Raw genomic sequence first — 16,251 nt, 5'->3', positions numbered from 1 at the left:
TAAAACAAAGTCACTGCGGTATGAAATCCATTCATCAACCTAAAGAAAACTCTCCTCTAGACAGACGCACACGCACGCGTGCACGCGCGCACACACACACACTCCTCTTTATTCTATCAGCAAAAGTATATTTGGAAGCAAAACTCTAAAAGCCTGAAGAACCATAACATATTTCTGAAACACTGTGACCTGGTAAGTAATCAAAAAACACAAAAGTTGTGTTTACTTGGTTGTGTGCTTAACCCAGGAAGCTTAATACTTGAAAGAGTAGCTTGTATCTAGTCACACCTTGCTGTAAAGCTGATTTTGAGTTTATTTGACATGAGACCTCTTATACAAACTATTGAAAGGAGGTGGGAGGATTTGGGGGCTTTATTCTTAAGTTTATTAAAATTATACTAAAATGTGTGTGTGTGTGTGTGTGTATATATATATATATATATATATATGTATGTATTTTTTTTTTTTTTTTTTTGCGGTACGCGGGCCTCTCACTGTTGTGGCCTCTCCCGTTGTGCAGCACAGGCTCCGGCTGCGCAGGCTCAGCGGCCACGGCTCACGGGCCCAGCCGCTCCGCGGCATGTGGGATCTTCCCGGACCGGGGCACGAACCTGTGTCCCCTGCATTGGCAGGCGGACTCTCAACCACTGCGCCACCAGGGAAGTCCATACAATGTATATTTTTATAATGGAAACCATACTTTCAACTGAAGAAGGACCTACTCCTTTCAAGAGAAGGACTTTCTAGAGTAAAGCGACAGTGTAGAATGATACTCTAGACATAATGAGAATACAGGTGTGGACGAGAATCATCAGTCGTGGTGCTCCTTCCCCAAACAGATGTGGCCATCACTGCTCTCCTATCCGCCAGTCAAAGCAGCATGAAGTCAAAGAGAGCCTCTGAAATGCTTTCTTCCCTAAAATTATTAGAATCGTGGAAGGCAGACTTAGAAAATCACCTAATCTGATATCTCCCAGGCTTCATAAAATAATTTTCAATATGCATTAAAAAGAGCCAGGAACAAGAGGGCTAAGTGATCCAAAAACCACCGGAGGCTCTCTGCCCCCGACCATTCACCCCTTGAGAATCTCAACGCTTCGCGCCCAGTCCTATAGCGTAAAGAAATCTCTGCATCTGTTTCCCACAGCTCTTCCCACGCTTGCTCGATCACAGAACGATACTTTTCTTTGAACACTTCAAGAAGCTGGAGATCCGCAGAGAGCGGAACCAACGCTGACCTCTACCCTTTCATTTTCAAGGTGAAGAAGGTGAGATTCACAGCAAAAAGGCAGTGGTAATGAGCTCTACTCCTCTCTCATCTATAATTTTTTAAAGATCTCCAGATGAATTGAGTACAGCTAACCCTTGAACAACATGGGTTTGAACTGCATGGGTCCACTTACATGTGGATTGTTTTCAGTAAATATACTGGAAAAGGATGTGGAGATTTGGGACAATTTGAAAGAAGATGAACTGTGTAGCCTAGAAATATCAGAAAAATTAAGAAATTGTTATGTCATGAGCGCATAAAATATACGTAGATACTAGTCTATCATATCATTTACAACCATAAAACATACACAAATCTATTACAAAAAGTTAAAACTTATCAAAACTTACGCACACGCTAACAGACCGTACATGGGTGGCACCAATCTTAGTCGAGAGAAATGTAAATAACGATAAAGATGCAGTGTGAAATCACAGCTGCATGCGTTCGCCGTAGTTCACACTGTACCACGGTCATAACTTCATAGCCGCCTCCTGTGATACTGCGCTGAGGTCAAGTGCTGAGAGTAACCTCAGAAGGCCGCGGGACGCTATTCATCTTTGCGTGAGCAGCAGGGAATCGGGCATCACAGTAAAAAGTGGTCCCTCCTGGTTCTTGTGCATTTTTCATCGTGTTTAGTCTAAGATCACAAACCTGGAATAACACCACGGGACCCACACGAAGTGCCACTAGTGATGCTGGCCGTGCTCCCGAGAAGCAAAGTCACGACGTTACGAGAGAAAGTTGATACGTGTACCATTGACTGAGGTGAGGTCAGCCGCTGCGGTTGCCACCATTTCAAGATAAATGAATCCAATGTAAACACCATTGTAAAAAGGAAAAGGAAATTCATGAAGCCATCTGGCAGCTACCCAGCAGGCGGGAGAGCCTGGCACCTTTTGTGAACTACCTTTTTATCACGTACTGAAAATGCAGCTTTTATGTGGGTGCAGGGTTGCTGCGTGATGACTAACATGGAGTCATCATATGACAACTTAAAGCAAAAGGAAGGTGAAGGATCTAAAGCTGGAAAAGTTAATGTCAGCAAAGGATGGTTTGATAATTTTGGAAGGAAATTTCGCTTTGAAAATGTCAAGATAACAGGAGAAGCAGCTTCTGCCAACCAGGAGGCAGCAGACGAGCTCCCAGACACCATTAAGAAAATCACTGAGGAGAAAGGATATCTGCCTGATCAGGTTTAAATGCAGATGGAAGTGCCCTCTTCTGAGAGAAAAAAAAAAATCCACAAAGGACGTTCATTAATAAGAGACACGAGGACCTGGATTTAAGGGCAGGAAGGGATAGGCTAATTCTGCTGTTTTGTGCAAATGCAATGGGGTCGATGACCAGGACTGCCCTGATCTATAAAGCTGCTGACCCCAGCCTTGAAGGGAAGATGGAACCCCAGCTGCCAGTCTTTTGGTTGGACAACAAGAACCCTTTTTCTGGATTGGTTCCATCGATGCTTTGTCCCGATACAGGAAGTATTCTGCCAGTACGGGACTGCCCTTTAATGTTCTTTTAATTGGACAATACCCCTGGCCACCTAGAACCCCATGAGCTCAACACCAAAGGTGTCAAAGTGGTCTACCTGCCCCCAAACCCAGCATCTCTAATTCAGCCTCTAGATCAGGGGTCGTAAGAACCTTTAAGGCTTATTACATATGGTACCCTGTGCAAAGGACTGTCAATGCTGTGGAAGAGAAATCATGAGAGTCTGGAAGGATTACACCATTGAAGATGCCATGGTTGTTATAGAAAAAGCCATGAAAGCCATCAAGCCAAAAACAGTACATTCCTGCTGGAGAAAACTGTGTCCAGACGCTGTGCACGACTTTACAAGATTTACAACAGAGCCTATCAAGGAAATCATGAATCAGATTACGGATATGGCAAAAAGAGAGAGGGGGTGGAAACGTTTCAAGATTTGGATCTTGGCGAAATTCAAGAACTAATGGACACCACACCCGAGGAATTAACAGAAGACAACCAGAGGGAGATGAGAGCTCCCAAACCAGCGCCAGATGATGAGGAAGAAGATGTAGAAGCAGCAGTGCCAGGAAACAAACTGACATGAGACCACCTAGCAGCAGGCTCTGATTTCTGAGGCTGCTTTTTCACTTCTTTTATGACGCGGACCCTTCTATGACACAGGCGCTGGAACTAAAGCAAACGGCGGAAGGAGGATTGCTACCGTATAGCAACACTTTTAGAGAACTAAAAAAGCAGAAAAGTCAGCCAGAAATCATGATGTATTTCCGTAAAGTTAAACTGAATGTGTCCTCTCCTGCCCGCCCCGTCCCCCCCATCTCTGCCACCTGCGACAGCAAGACAACCCCCCCCCGCCCCCCGCCCAATGTGAAGACAGACGACAGGAATGAAGACCTCTGGGACGCTCCACTTCTACCTAATGACTAGTGAACAATCATCCTGCCATGCAGTTAATAAACTCACCTGTTGTGTTTGTGTGTGTCTTCATGTGAACATCTAATAAGCACGTGGAGGAAGCGTATGATACGTTTCTGTGTTCATCACTGTCATCACCTAAGCGTTCATAGTGTAGAACATTGTGTACGAGACTTGTACTGAAGTGGACAGCCTACCCTTGCATAGGCATAAGGGGAGTGATTTTAATATAAGACTAATCATGTGTTAGTTTTCTGGTTTCATAACTTTGCTTTCAAAGAATTACATTACTGTTCAGATGTCTTTCTCTATCATCACGGGTTTAAAAAAAAAATGTAATCATGTTTGGGGCTTCCCTGGTGGCGCAGTGGTTAAGAATTCTGCCAAGGCAGGGGACACAGGTTCGAGCCCTGGTCTGGGAAGAGCCCACATGCCGCGGAGCAACTAAGCCCGTGCACCACAGCTACTGAGCCTGCGCTCTAGACCCCATGAGCCTCAACTACTGAAGCCCGCGTGCCTAGAGCCCGTGCTCTGCAACAAGAGAAGCCACCGCAATGAGAAGCCCATGCACCGCAACGAAGAGCAGCCCCCACTCGCTGCAACGAAGACCGAACACAGCCAAAACTAAATAAATTTTTTTTTTAATTTTGAAAATTAAAATGTAACCACGTCTCCATACTGAATTATGAATCTGATACGACACTGTGTGCCGTAACACTTTCATAATGATTCACTCAACAGTGTACAGGCCGGGCTACTGGGAAGCAATCATATTGATGACACAGGCTACGATAAAGCAGTCATCCTGCTGCTTCTTCATTATCAGTGCATGAATCATACTGAATAACACGTTCCTTTTTCACATTATCCTTTCTTTTTTTTTTTTTTTTTGCGGTACGCAGGCCTCTCACTGTCGTGGCCTCTCCCATTGTGGAGCACAGGCTCCGGACACGCGCAGGCTCAGCGGCCATGGCTCCCGGGACCAGCCGCTCCGCGGCATGTGGGATCTTCCCGGACCGGGGCACGAACCTGTGTCCCCTGCATCGGCAGGCGGACTCTCAACCACTGCGCCACCAGGGAAGCCCCTATCTTTTCATTTTTGATGTCTAATGTTAGTAACACATCTAACATCTACAGTGTTTTGTGTCACATTAAGACAACATTGATGTCGGTCCTGTCATCTTATAAACAGATGATATGAACTTACAGTATGCATAAGTACAGTACATACTGCAAATGCATCTTCTCTTCCTTATGATTTTCTTAATAACATTTTCTTTTCTCTAACTTATTGTAAGAATACAGTACACAATACATATAACATACAAAATATGTGTTATCAACTGTCTATGTCATCGGTGAGGCAACAGTAGGCTATTCGTAGTTAAGTGGGGGGAGTCGAAAGTTATACATAAATCTTCACCTGTTTGTGTGTGTGGGCGTGGGGGTCAGTGCCCCAAACTCCCACTTTGTTCAAGGGTCAGTTGTGTATGACGGGAGAAAAAACATGTCATTTATCTCCGTATTGCCAGTGTTCACACAGTACCGGATGCACAAATCTATATTGAGCAAATGTGAACTGAAGCAAAGGTCATGACCCCAAGCATTATACTGTAATTAGACAAGGCTACACATCCTGAGCCGTGGCCTCGGTTGTCACCACGAGCCCCTCTGAGCTCACTGAAGCGGGAGGCGCTGGCCTCCCACCTTCCAACTGCAGTCCTTCATCTCAAGCCTCACGCACTGTCCGGACTCCTCAGGACGGACCCACACAGCCTGCAGGTACCACACGCTTAACGAACGTTAAGGAACGCATCAGGCATCACAGCTTCTAAGACATACCGTTCTCAATGACTAACTTTAAAAGGATTTCAACATCATTCCCTGTGGCCTTCGTCTGAGATTTCTACAAATAATTTCATTGTGCTTAAAAAAAAATGTGTATATATATGTATGCATATACACACACACATATGTATGTATTTATTCATTTAAATGTTCGTTCAGGTTAGAAAAAAATGTTTACTAGGTGCTTCTTACCTGACTGAAAGTGAGTGAGATCCCCCCGGATACCGCCCTAAAATGCAGATAGAAGTTATTAAATACATGTAATTTTTTGGTAGAAGTAAAATGACACGGTTAAGACAATGACGTACTTTGCAAAGTGTCCATTGGCTCCATTTTCTCCATGTTTTCCTATTTTTATACAATCTCTCAAAGGAATCTGGAAAAAATTGAGAGAGAAATATTATAAAAATAAGCCAAGGTAAAATATATACAAAAAATAGAACCGTTTCTGTTCACACTTAAAATGCATTTACCTTAATGATGGGCTGGGATGTTGCATCCGGTTCAAAAATAACTGATTTTGAACATATTTTTAAGGAGCCTCTGATTTTCCTAGAGATGAAAGTACAAAAGGTTATTATTAATGAACGTAACAAAAGTCACAAAAGAATCATAATACATTTTAACAAGAATGTAGATGACTGAAGTATCAACTAATAAAAGATCAACAAAGGGTATGAAAGGTTGGAAAATATAGCAAAAATATTTTCCTCATCTCCCCCTCCCTAGAGGTTAAAGAATCTGCATGTGTTGTAATACGGTCTCACTGGTTGAGCACTGTCGCATGTATTTTATTCGCATTACTTCATCTGGTCCTCACAACTACTGTGAAAGGGAAACAGTTTTCTGATCCTTAAGAAACGCTGATTCCATCCTGTCTGTGGTAAATTCTTTTGACTTTTAATTTCCTATATCTTAAAGAACGATTCAGAAAGCAATACTAAGCATGTAACGTTGATTAGGTAGGAGATTTTTTGTTTTCTTATTTATAATCATGCAAGAATAACAAGAGTTTGAATTTAGAACCCAGAACGCTTTTACCGGTGATTCTGGGGTACATAGGAATTCCGAGAAAAACTGGTTCTATGATGATAAGCAATTTTAAAGACCATCTGCCTACTACTATAATATCAAATAAATCAGTTATCGGCTTCACCATTCTCCTCCTTTCTTGGGACACTTATAAGGTGCCAATGAGTTTTGGAAAAAGCCTGCCTGAGCATGTTAGAGGCCCATGTGCCTCACTTGCCTGAAGCCAATAAAAATCTACACACTTGATTGTCTTTTATTGACTAGATGACTTTTATCAATTGATCAAACCAAGGCAATAACTTATTATGTAATCAAAACACAGGTTAAGAAATGCTGGAACATCATCTTATAAAAAAAAATCACCTTAAGATTAGTTTCCAAGAGTATCTACAAGTGAAGCTCTAAGGATCTTACGTTTTTTAAAATCACTTGTATGACATCTGGACTTTTTCTCCAGTCATTCCTCAGTGTCCTAGTAAACGCTTCTTTTTTTTTTTTTTTTTTTTTGCGGTACGCGGGCCTCTCCCCTTGTAGAGCACAGGCTCCGGACGCGCAGGCTCAGTGGCCATGGCTCACGGGCCCAGCCGCTCCGCGGCATGTGGGATCTTCCCAGACCGGGGCACGAACCCGTGTCCCCTGCATCGGCAGGCGGACTCCCAACCACTGCGCCACCAGGGAAGCACGTGAACGCTTCTTACTCTGGCCGTTCCAGGGTCTCTTAACTGAAGCAATTATGTTACTTATACTCTAGAAAGACCGACCTGCTCTTCCTGCTTCTGTACCCCACCCCCACCCCCCAGGCCGAGTCAGTTCTTCTTCTATCAAAGAAATCTCACATTCTTCCTGGCTTACAAATATGCCAATGGTGTTCTAACCCACAGGATAAAGTCCCATCACAATCTGAGGAAGGCCTACCTCTGTGTACGTAGATAATATGTACCCAGTGCACAAGAAGGCTGGTCATGCTGAAGGTCATGATTTAGCCTGCAATTCTTCTTCCTCAAAAGCTCTTTTGAATTTTGATTTTGTATCATTTCTTTCCATGCTGTTATCTGCATTTACTTTCCTAACACCCTAAATCACCTGATAATAACTTAAGTACTTCTATGGCAAGTACTAAACAAATACAAATAGAATAGAAAATTCCCCAGTATCAATCACCTAGTTTCTGCAGTTGTTAACATGCAGTCATTCTTGTTTTGTGTACAACACCTCAGAACCCTGCAGGATTTTAGATAAATTCCCAGACACCCTATACTTCATTTATATATACTTTAACATGAATCTCTGAAGATAAACTATTTCAATAAATGACCTATCACTGTCACACCTAAAAAAATTAATAATTCCTTAATGTCATCAAGGATACAGCCAGGATTCAAACTTTTCTATTTCGTAAGTGTGTTCTTATAGTTGGTTTGTTCAAGTTGGAACACAAAGTCCATATTACATTTAGTTGACAGGTCTCTCAATATCTCTTAATCTAAGGCAACTTTCATTTTCCCGCATTACGAACTTTGCTAAACACATCTCTGTGGTTTTCCTCTATCCCATTTCCTTTATGTAATTGGTAAGATTAAAAGACTTGACCAGCTGGGGTTTGATGTTCTGGTAAGGGTTCGTCAGAGGCAGTGCACATGTACTTCCCTCGTATCAAGAGGCCACAGTGGCTTCAGGTAATGCCTATCTTGATACGTGCATTAAAAAATTTCTCAGCAGCTTTTCATCTGCTGTTTTAGCAGCCACTGAAGATTCTGTCTACATCAGAGGTTGGCAAACTTCTTCTATAAAGAGCCAGATAGTAAATATTTTCGACTTTGCAGGCCATTTGGTCTCTGTCACTATTCAGTTCTACTTCCGTGTTGCAGGAAAGCAACCACACACAATATGTAAACAAGTGGGTGTTCCAATAAAACTTTATTTACAAAAACAAGTAGCAGGCCAGATCTGACCATAGTTTGTCGACCCCTGATATAGATCCATTATTCACTAGGGGTTGAAATTTTTAACATTCCCTGTGTTTATTATCTAGAATTCATCAACAAAGAGCAGCTTTAATTATCTGTGATTTGGTTACCCTAAAGTACAATTTGTACAAGGAAAGCAGGAAAAATGCTCGATTCTTTACGTTTATCAAGTTTTAGAAAAATGAGTTGGTGTCCTAGTACCTTCAAAGGTAACTGATATACATATATATACACACACACACGAGAAATAATATATTTATATTACATATATGTCATTATGAACTCATGGATTTGAGCCCTTCTGATACATTTCAATCCACTGCCCTCATTATTCTTTTTTGGTGTTCAATCTGTCCCATTTTTTGCCCAGCTCTTCAGGGTGGCCTTGTGCCCTTTTAATTCACAAGCAGTCATTTCTGATACCTTGCTTTCTTGCCAGTCTGACAAGATGGTCCAGGCTCACCTCCCACATTTCCTCCCCTGACTTAGACAAGTCTCTGAAGAGCCCTCGTTTCTTTCAGTGGAGAGTAGCATTCAGAGTAGCTCACTGCTACTGAGTTCTCACTAGGCCTTCTCAGAGATCCGAAAATCTTCCTTACCTTTCATTCTGACTGCCCTTGTGCTGAATATGATTAGCTGTATGCTGTTCAAAGTAGTACTCCTCCAAGTTAAGCAGCAGCAAGGAAAATCTAAATTTGGGAAAAAAAACAAAACCGCATGTTTATTTTTTTTAAGTATAAGAAAGCAGAATATTTCAAGCATGTGTTCCCAAAGTGCTTTTCCATCCATTACATCAACAAACACTTACTAAGTGTATATTACATGCCAGGCACTCTTCTCTATCAAGACAGACCTGCCCAGCTATGCCAAAAATAAAATAAATAAAATTGTTTACCAGGTGGATTTATTATTCCTTTACAGAAACTCCAAATTTCATGAAATAAAACCATGTGTAAAACAAATAGCTGGTGGGCACCTCCTCTGTGATGACCTAGATGGGTGGGATGGGGGTGGGTGGGAGGGAGGTCTAAGAGGGAGGGGCTGTATGTATACATACGGCTAATTCACTTCACTGTACAGCAGAAACTAACACACCATTGTAAAGCAATTATACTCCAATAAAACAACAACAACAACAAAAGTTACTGTCGCCTGAACAGAGCTCGGAGCTTTCCCACCTACAGAGTGTTCATCCTTTGTTCCCCAGGACTACACACGAGGCTTCCCCACCCCCTCTTCCCCACCACAAACCATTCTCCACTGTCATGGCTCGTGGGTGGGTGAGTTTCTCTTCCACAAGACCAGTGCCTCTGAGAAGCAGATCTTTGGATATTCCTGTTATAACCAATCTAAGGCTTTGTACGCAACAGCTATTTAATAGATAAAACGAGTAAGCTGAACCCAATGGGAATCAGTTCTTTTTAAAGCTTTAAGTGCTTTAAACTTTTAAAAACAAAATAAAGTAACAGAAAAAGTATTAATTTAGTTGCATGGCCACAGAAACAAATATATGGCGAAGAACTGAAAACAACTGTTTTGTTTGTTTTGTGGTAAGGACCAGGAAACATCAACGGCACCCAGAGTCACGGGGAGATGTTTTCATGAAAAGTGTGGTACTTGAGATGTGTCTTGAAGTTCCGGTGTATTACAGGAAGGCATCTCGATTAAATACGGCAGAATAAACGTAAGTGTTTATTTCTGCTCCCTCTGGAAAAACACTACAATGTGAACAAAAATATTTTTAAAATAGTAACCCCCCACACAAAAAAGAGTAAAACCCACAGACTAATGGAAATCGGAGAGACATAAAAGCAGATGAGAGATACCTATAAATTTCTGAGACGTGGAAAGCAGAGGGGAGGAATGAGCAGTGATCAGAAGCTGGAAGAGCAGATGCCTCCAGAAAAAGTACAAACCAGGAGGAAACCACAAGTTCCACAACCGCAGGTATCAGGTACCAAGAAGGTAGGGATGGAGCCTGGGGGGATGCTTGAAAGTCCAAACGAGGCCAGCAGCTGCGATTCCTCCCCGATGCTTCTCCCTACACATGGTTTTTCAACACCAGAATTAAACAAGAGACTCCAAACTAGGCACCACGCACAGTGCAGAGCAGCGCCACTGCATGAAAAGACAGTGATTACACAGAAAGCAGGAGGACATGTAACACTCCAAGCAGCAGACTGTGGGTTAGTTCTGGAAAAAACTAAATAGCCCTAGAGAAAAGACCTATGGATACTAACATTTCAAAGAACCGTCTACAACATCATCCCACAGTGAAGCCCAACAGAAAAGGCCTGCCCACAGCGACACAGAATTACGTGCTTCACCCTTAAATATGAACGCACACCCCAAGATCACCAGCCTCTAACGTGAAAGAACTAGACCAAACAAGCAGAAGAACACAGCGTGAAGGACTAGAGACAATGAACAGAAGAAAAGGTCAAAAGACTCTAATTAAGATCCTCACAAAGAAGAAATTATATCCATGAAACAAGATACTGCTTGCTTGAAAACAAACTGGACCAACAGAAAAATAACTCATAAATTAAAAATGATGACAGCGGGAACTAGCCTTACCATCAAAACAGGCAATTTTTATTGGCCTGTTGTACATTGTAAAATCCATGAGCAAGAATTCATCACAGGCTAAACTGCCAGAGGTCAGTGTAAAATGCTCACCGTTAACACTTACTCGGAATTTCGGAGCAACCACAAAAGTTCAGATTGGTAGGAGCGGCCTCTGATGCCCGAGATAATTTCCAAGAAGGTATGAATCAGAGAGATACTAAGTACCTTGGCCCTTACTTTTAGCTTGTATTAATAAGTTGAAACCTTTTGCTTGGGCTGGAGCTATGCAACCGTCTCTCCTTCTTCCTCTCCCCACTCCTCCTCTTAGAGAGAGGGTAAAATAACTATTCATCAATAAGACAATGGCATAATTTTGTTGCTATCAAAATAGCCTTCATATGGGCTTCCCTGGTGGCGCAGTGGTTGAGAGTCCGCCTGCCGATGCAGGGGACACGGGTTCGTGCCCCGGTCTGGGAAGATCCCACATGCCGCGGAGCGGCTGGGCCCGTGAGCCATGGCCGCTGAGCCTGCGCGTCCGGAGCCTGTGCTCCGCAACGGGAGAGGCCACAACAGTGAGAGGCCCGCGTACCGCAAAAAAAAAAAAAAAAAAAAAAAAAAAAAAAAAAGGCTAAAATAGTAAATCTTAGGTGTGTGTTTTTTTAAGCTTTTTTCTGGATTTTTAAAAATTTTATTTAAGTATGTGTTTTTTATGCCAATAAAAATATAATCACATCAGCTATTGTATGACTAAAGTCATTATTTTGGTAAATGAATTATATCCTCCTTAATTTACTAATATGCCTATTTTGTAAGTAATGTAAAACACACGATAAAGGGATATAACCACATCATTATTCAAAGGATTAAGAAACTTTTCTGAGTTTATTTTTTTCTTTTTACTTAAGTATTCACTTATACCTGCTTGAAAATTTTTGTATGTAAAAAGTATTACTGTAAAGTTTCATGGTGTTCTGAACAATGATTTTCAAAGTGCATTCCATGGAGTAAAACGTTCCAAGTTTTAAAAAAAAAGTAAAAATAAAAACACTTTTATAATTTTATGATCTCCCTCATTAGTGATGTATCAGACTGTAAATTATCTCTTTAGGAGACTCGGGGCCCTGCTCCTGGGTATTCCTTAGTTTACTTCATCTTTACAGAGGTGTAGTGACTTTTTCTTTAGATAAACTGACTCATTCCGCAATTTAACTTTCCTGAAAAAGATGCTGTCCCATCCTCATGTCACCTAAATTGCAAAGCATACTGTTCAACACTTAACCAACAACGTAAGACAAGTTCACCCCAGGCCAGCCCTCAGAGTTAACCCTGCCTTCACGGCTACCCAACAATTATTCAACACTCTGTTGATAAACAGTATTTATAATGGAGCCAGAAGATTTTGCTAGTCAATCATTTCTCTAGTTGGAGGTGTAAAACTAGATTCACCGTGAAGAGGATTGTGAGACCGCAGGAAGGGCCAGGACACCTTAGTGACATGTGCACGGCGGCAGAAAGGGCCCGAGTGGCCTGTATTTGCATCTCTCCTCTGAACACCCCACTATCCTTGGATTAAGCTAGACTGTAGGGCCCCCACTACCTAGAGATCTGGTTGAACTAAACTGGGCATTTTTGGTAAGCTTCATAAAATGGCCTCTGAAACAAGGAATGAATTAAGAAAATGTTTAAGAGACAAGAACACTGTCCAGTGACCCACTGTTAGAAATGTGCCCCCAAGAATACATCTGACAGCAACCTCTGAATAGGCAAACGAATCTTACCTAACTATACGAACATCCATTTCTCCTTTCTCAATTCTGCTATTAAGACATCACAAAACCAAACCTTATTCTCTGCGAGAGTTCAGCTGAAGGAAATCGACTGCATTTTCCTGACCTACCAGTCAGAACTCTGTCAAAAAAGATCAGATTAGCATGAAATGACTTCATACTGAATTCATGCTGGAGACGGATGACAACTTCCTCTCCTAGCCGTTTATAAAAATCTGTCTGATCCAGAATTAGCACTCAACCTACTTATGAACATATGCTCTTTCTGCACCTTTCCAAGTTCCTAGATCATGGAAACATGCTGTGGTTCCAAACTCAAACTCTCCCAGGAGTTTACACCAGGAGACCCAGGCACATGGGTGTCCTCTGCATCTTAACCCATCTTCTGAAAGTCTAGCCTGTCACTTTCAGTCTGATGGTATCATTAATAGAATACAAAATAAGAGCCACTTCCTCTGTCGTGAGTAATATTTTACACTGCTGGGCTGGGCCGGGCCCTAGGCAAGAGCCTAGTTTTACACACAACTTCAGGAGACTTAAAAAAAAAAAATATATATATATATATATATATTTTTTTTTTTTTTTTTAACCTGTAGCATCGTTTAAAGCAAGCACTCCTCTGGGGCTTTAACTTTCTTGATGCTAACTTATAGGACTGTGATATCCTCTTAATCTGTCCTTGGTTGTTGCCTTTCTTGCTTTATATATATATATTTTTTAATTATAAGCTCGGAGGAATACTACGTGTACCACCATTCTCTGTTTATTTGCTTGTCTGATTTTTTTTGTAACTCTTCACCAAAGACCATTTGGATTGGACGTTCTGAATTCTATTTCTGACAGTTTGACAAACTTCCTAGGTCAATATCCTTTTCAGAACTGTCCAGTAATGATCCTGTTTTATTCCCCTTCCTGGAAACTTACAATATCTGCCTTCTGAAAAATTTAGTTTCTATGCATGTCAGAATCCTTCTTAATCCCCCTGGGCTTCAACAATAAATAACTTGATACCACTGCCTTTTCTGATGGTTTCTGTCATTGCTACTTGCTTAATGACTCTTTAATACTCAGAATTTTGAAAAGTTCTCAAGCTCTCTGCCTTAAAATAATTCAAAATTTCAACAAGGGAAGGCAAGGAACGGGAATTAGATCTCATCAAGCTTCGGCTGGGTGAGGTCTCTCATTTTCTGTGTTGCCACTTCCTGTTTTCAATCCCCCTCAGGTACACATCCACCATTTTTTTCCACCCACTTGGGTGTCCTGTAACAAATGAACACAATTACGTTATCTCTGTTCCTCTTTCCCATAAGTCCTCCGGGTCTTTCCGCGTGGTTCACGGACTCCCCTGCAGACGCAGATCTTCAGAGCCCACTGCCTCACCTCCTAATGGGTCTCCCCTTTTTGAATAGGTCTACAGCTTTTTAGCACTAGATTCTGATCTTGAGTCCCATCCCATCAAGCTTCAGTGACACCTAAACACATATTAATCCCCTTTTGTAAGAAAACTTGACTCATTTTATGATCCATGTTCTATGCATTTTTGCATAGAGACATCTGAGTGATGAAATATTATTTCTAGTCCCTGAACCAGTTGTTTTCTCATGTAAATTATTGGCCCTTCCCCCCTGGAGCAGCATTTCATGCCTGCTGTCCCCCAGGGTAACCAATTTCACTATTTCATCTGGCCCTCTGATCCCTTCCCTTGGGAGTAAGTTTAAAACTCTATCAGACCCTCGGAAATTACGTTCTCCTTTGACTATGTGAGACGCAGTTACTTCCTGGCCAAGATGGCTCAGATGCCGAAATGCCTTTCACTGACACCATCAACAACCTGTGAGAACAAATGGCCACCGTATCACCTAAGCTCTCAAAGTCTTTCAACTTCTTCACCAGGGGTCACAGCCCCAGGGAGGATACTTCCGTGAGCCTTCTCTACACTACCAAGAAGATAAAAGCTGGAAGATAAGTTTGAAGGAACAGACAAGGAATCTAGATGAATGCTTAATTACTGTAATCTACAACAGTGCTTCCCGAACTTCAAGCATCTGGGGATCTTGTTAACATGCAGATTCTGGGGGACTTCCCTGGTGGTCCAGTGGTTAAGACTCTGTGCTCCCAATGCAGGGGGCCTGGGTTCGATCCCTGGCCGGGGAACTAAGATCCCACGTGCTGTGTGGGGCAGTCAAAATAAAAGAAAAAAATCAAATTTAAAAAAAAAGACAGAAAAAAAAAGCAGATTCTGATGTGGAAGATCTGAGTGGAGCCTGAAATTCTGTATTTTCTAACAAGTTCCCAGGCGGAGCTGAGGGGATGGCCCATGGACCACACGTAGTAACAGGGTACTAATGTCGCCATAAACCAGGCGTGGAGCGTTCCTGAATCGTAGTAAGTTTCAGAGATACCATAAAACAAGCACTGGCCTAGGGTTTACAACAGCCGCAGCACGCTGTGGTAGAAAAGCGGCTGGACTGGCTCGGAGGACATCTGCTCTAGGCTTGGCTTTGCACATCTAGGCTTTGGACTTTTAGCCAAACACTTTGCTTACTCAGGCCTCCAGCTACAAAGTGAGGGGAGGGAGCTATAGATTAGATTACCTCAAGAGTCCTTCCTTAACCAGTGGGTTTATAGATTAAATAAACCTGGGCCTAAAGAAATCAGCAGGAATTCCATTTCAGGCATCAGGGCAGATGAGATGTCCAAAGACATCTCGATACAGATCCTCTAAAACTGCTGGATAAATTGCTAAAAATTTCAAATGCTCGGCTGAGGTGATAGAAAAGTAAGGGAAAGTCTTAGAAGAGAGAAACAAAAGCCAGCAGGCACTGGAGCAGGCTTTTCCCAACTCTGAGTAACAGAGCCTGAATTCAGGAGGGGACAGTCATGGGGGGAGGGGGAGGGAGTAGAAAAAGCTAGGATCCCTCAAGTAACACCCTTTGAGGGTGGAAATAAAAAACCACCCACCCTACTTCCCCCAGAGGGATATGGTAGGACCCTGGCTCTGGGCTGGGGACAAAATAAGTTTCCTTTAGAGCCTGAAACCACAAGCCTGCCTTGACACACATCTGGGGTTAGAATTCACACTACCTTTTTAGCCGAATAAAACTCAAAACAAACCACTGTGGTCTCTCCCCCAACCCCAGGCAGATATACACGCAAACACTTTCTGGGAAAATACACTTTAAATCCAGATCTCCAAGAATTCCCGAAAATAACTCAAGGAACAAAAGGCCACAATCCAAAATCATAAATCAAGTGAGGAAGTAAGATTACTGAATGGAGGTCAGTACAAGAAGCAAACGACTCAATGAAACCTGTAAAGGCTACAGATAATTATTTTCTGTATCTGATCGTTACAAGGATAAGTTTAAAGAAA

General features: G+C 42.1%; 1 protein-coding gene across 6 annotated transcripts in view; it reads right to left on the bottom strand.

Annotated features, from left to right (window-relative positions):
* Positions 1-16,251, bottom strand: part of NSMAF (neutral sphingomyelinase activation associated factor) — a 126,952-nt gene that overhangs the window by 37,582 nt on the left and 73,119 nt on the right. For all 6 annotated transcript variants that reach the window (XM_079902354.1, XM_079902353.1, XM_079902359.1 and 3 more), the window contains exons 2-5: positions 9,123-9,212; positions 5,998-6,076; positions 5,833-5,900; positions 5,717-5,753 (exon numbers count right to left, since the gene is read on the bottom strand). In XM_079902354.1, the coding sequence (XP_079758480.1) occupies positions 5,717-5,753; positions 5,833-5,900; positions 5,998-6,076; positions 9,123-9,212 (274 nt within the window). The remainder of the gene's footprint in view (positions 1-5,716; positions 5,754-5,832; positions 5,901-5,997; positions 6,077-9,122; positions 9,213-16,251) is intronic.

Source organism: Stenella coeruleoalba (genome assembly GCF_951394435.1).
Source record: "Stenella coeruleoalba genome assembly, chromosome: 17".
Lineage (NCBI taxonomy): Eukaryota > Metazoa > Chordata > Mammalia > Artiodactyla > Delphinidae > Stenella > Stenella coeruleoalba.
Note: the sequence above shows the minus strand (reverse complement) of the source record. Positions and strands in the feature narration are given on the sequence as shown.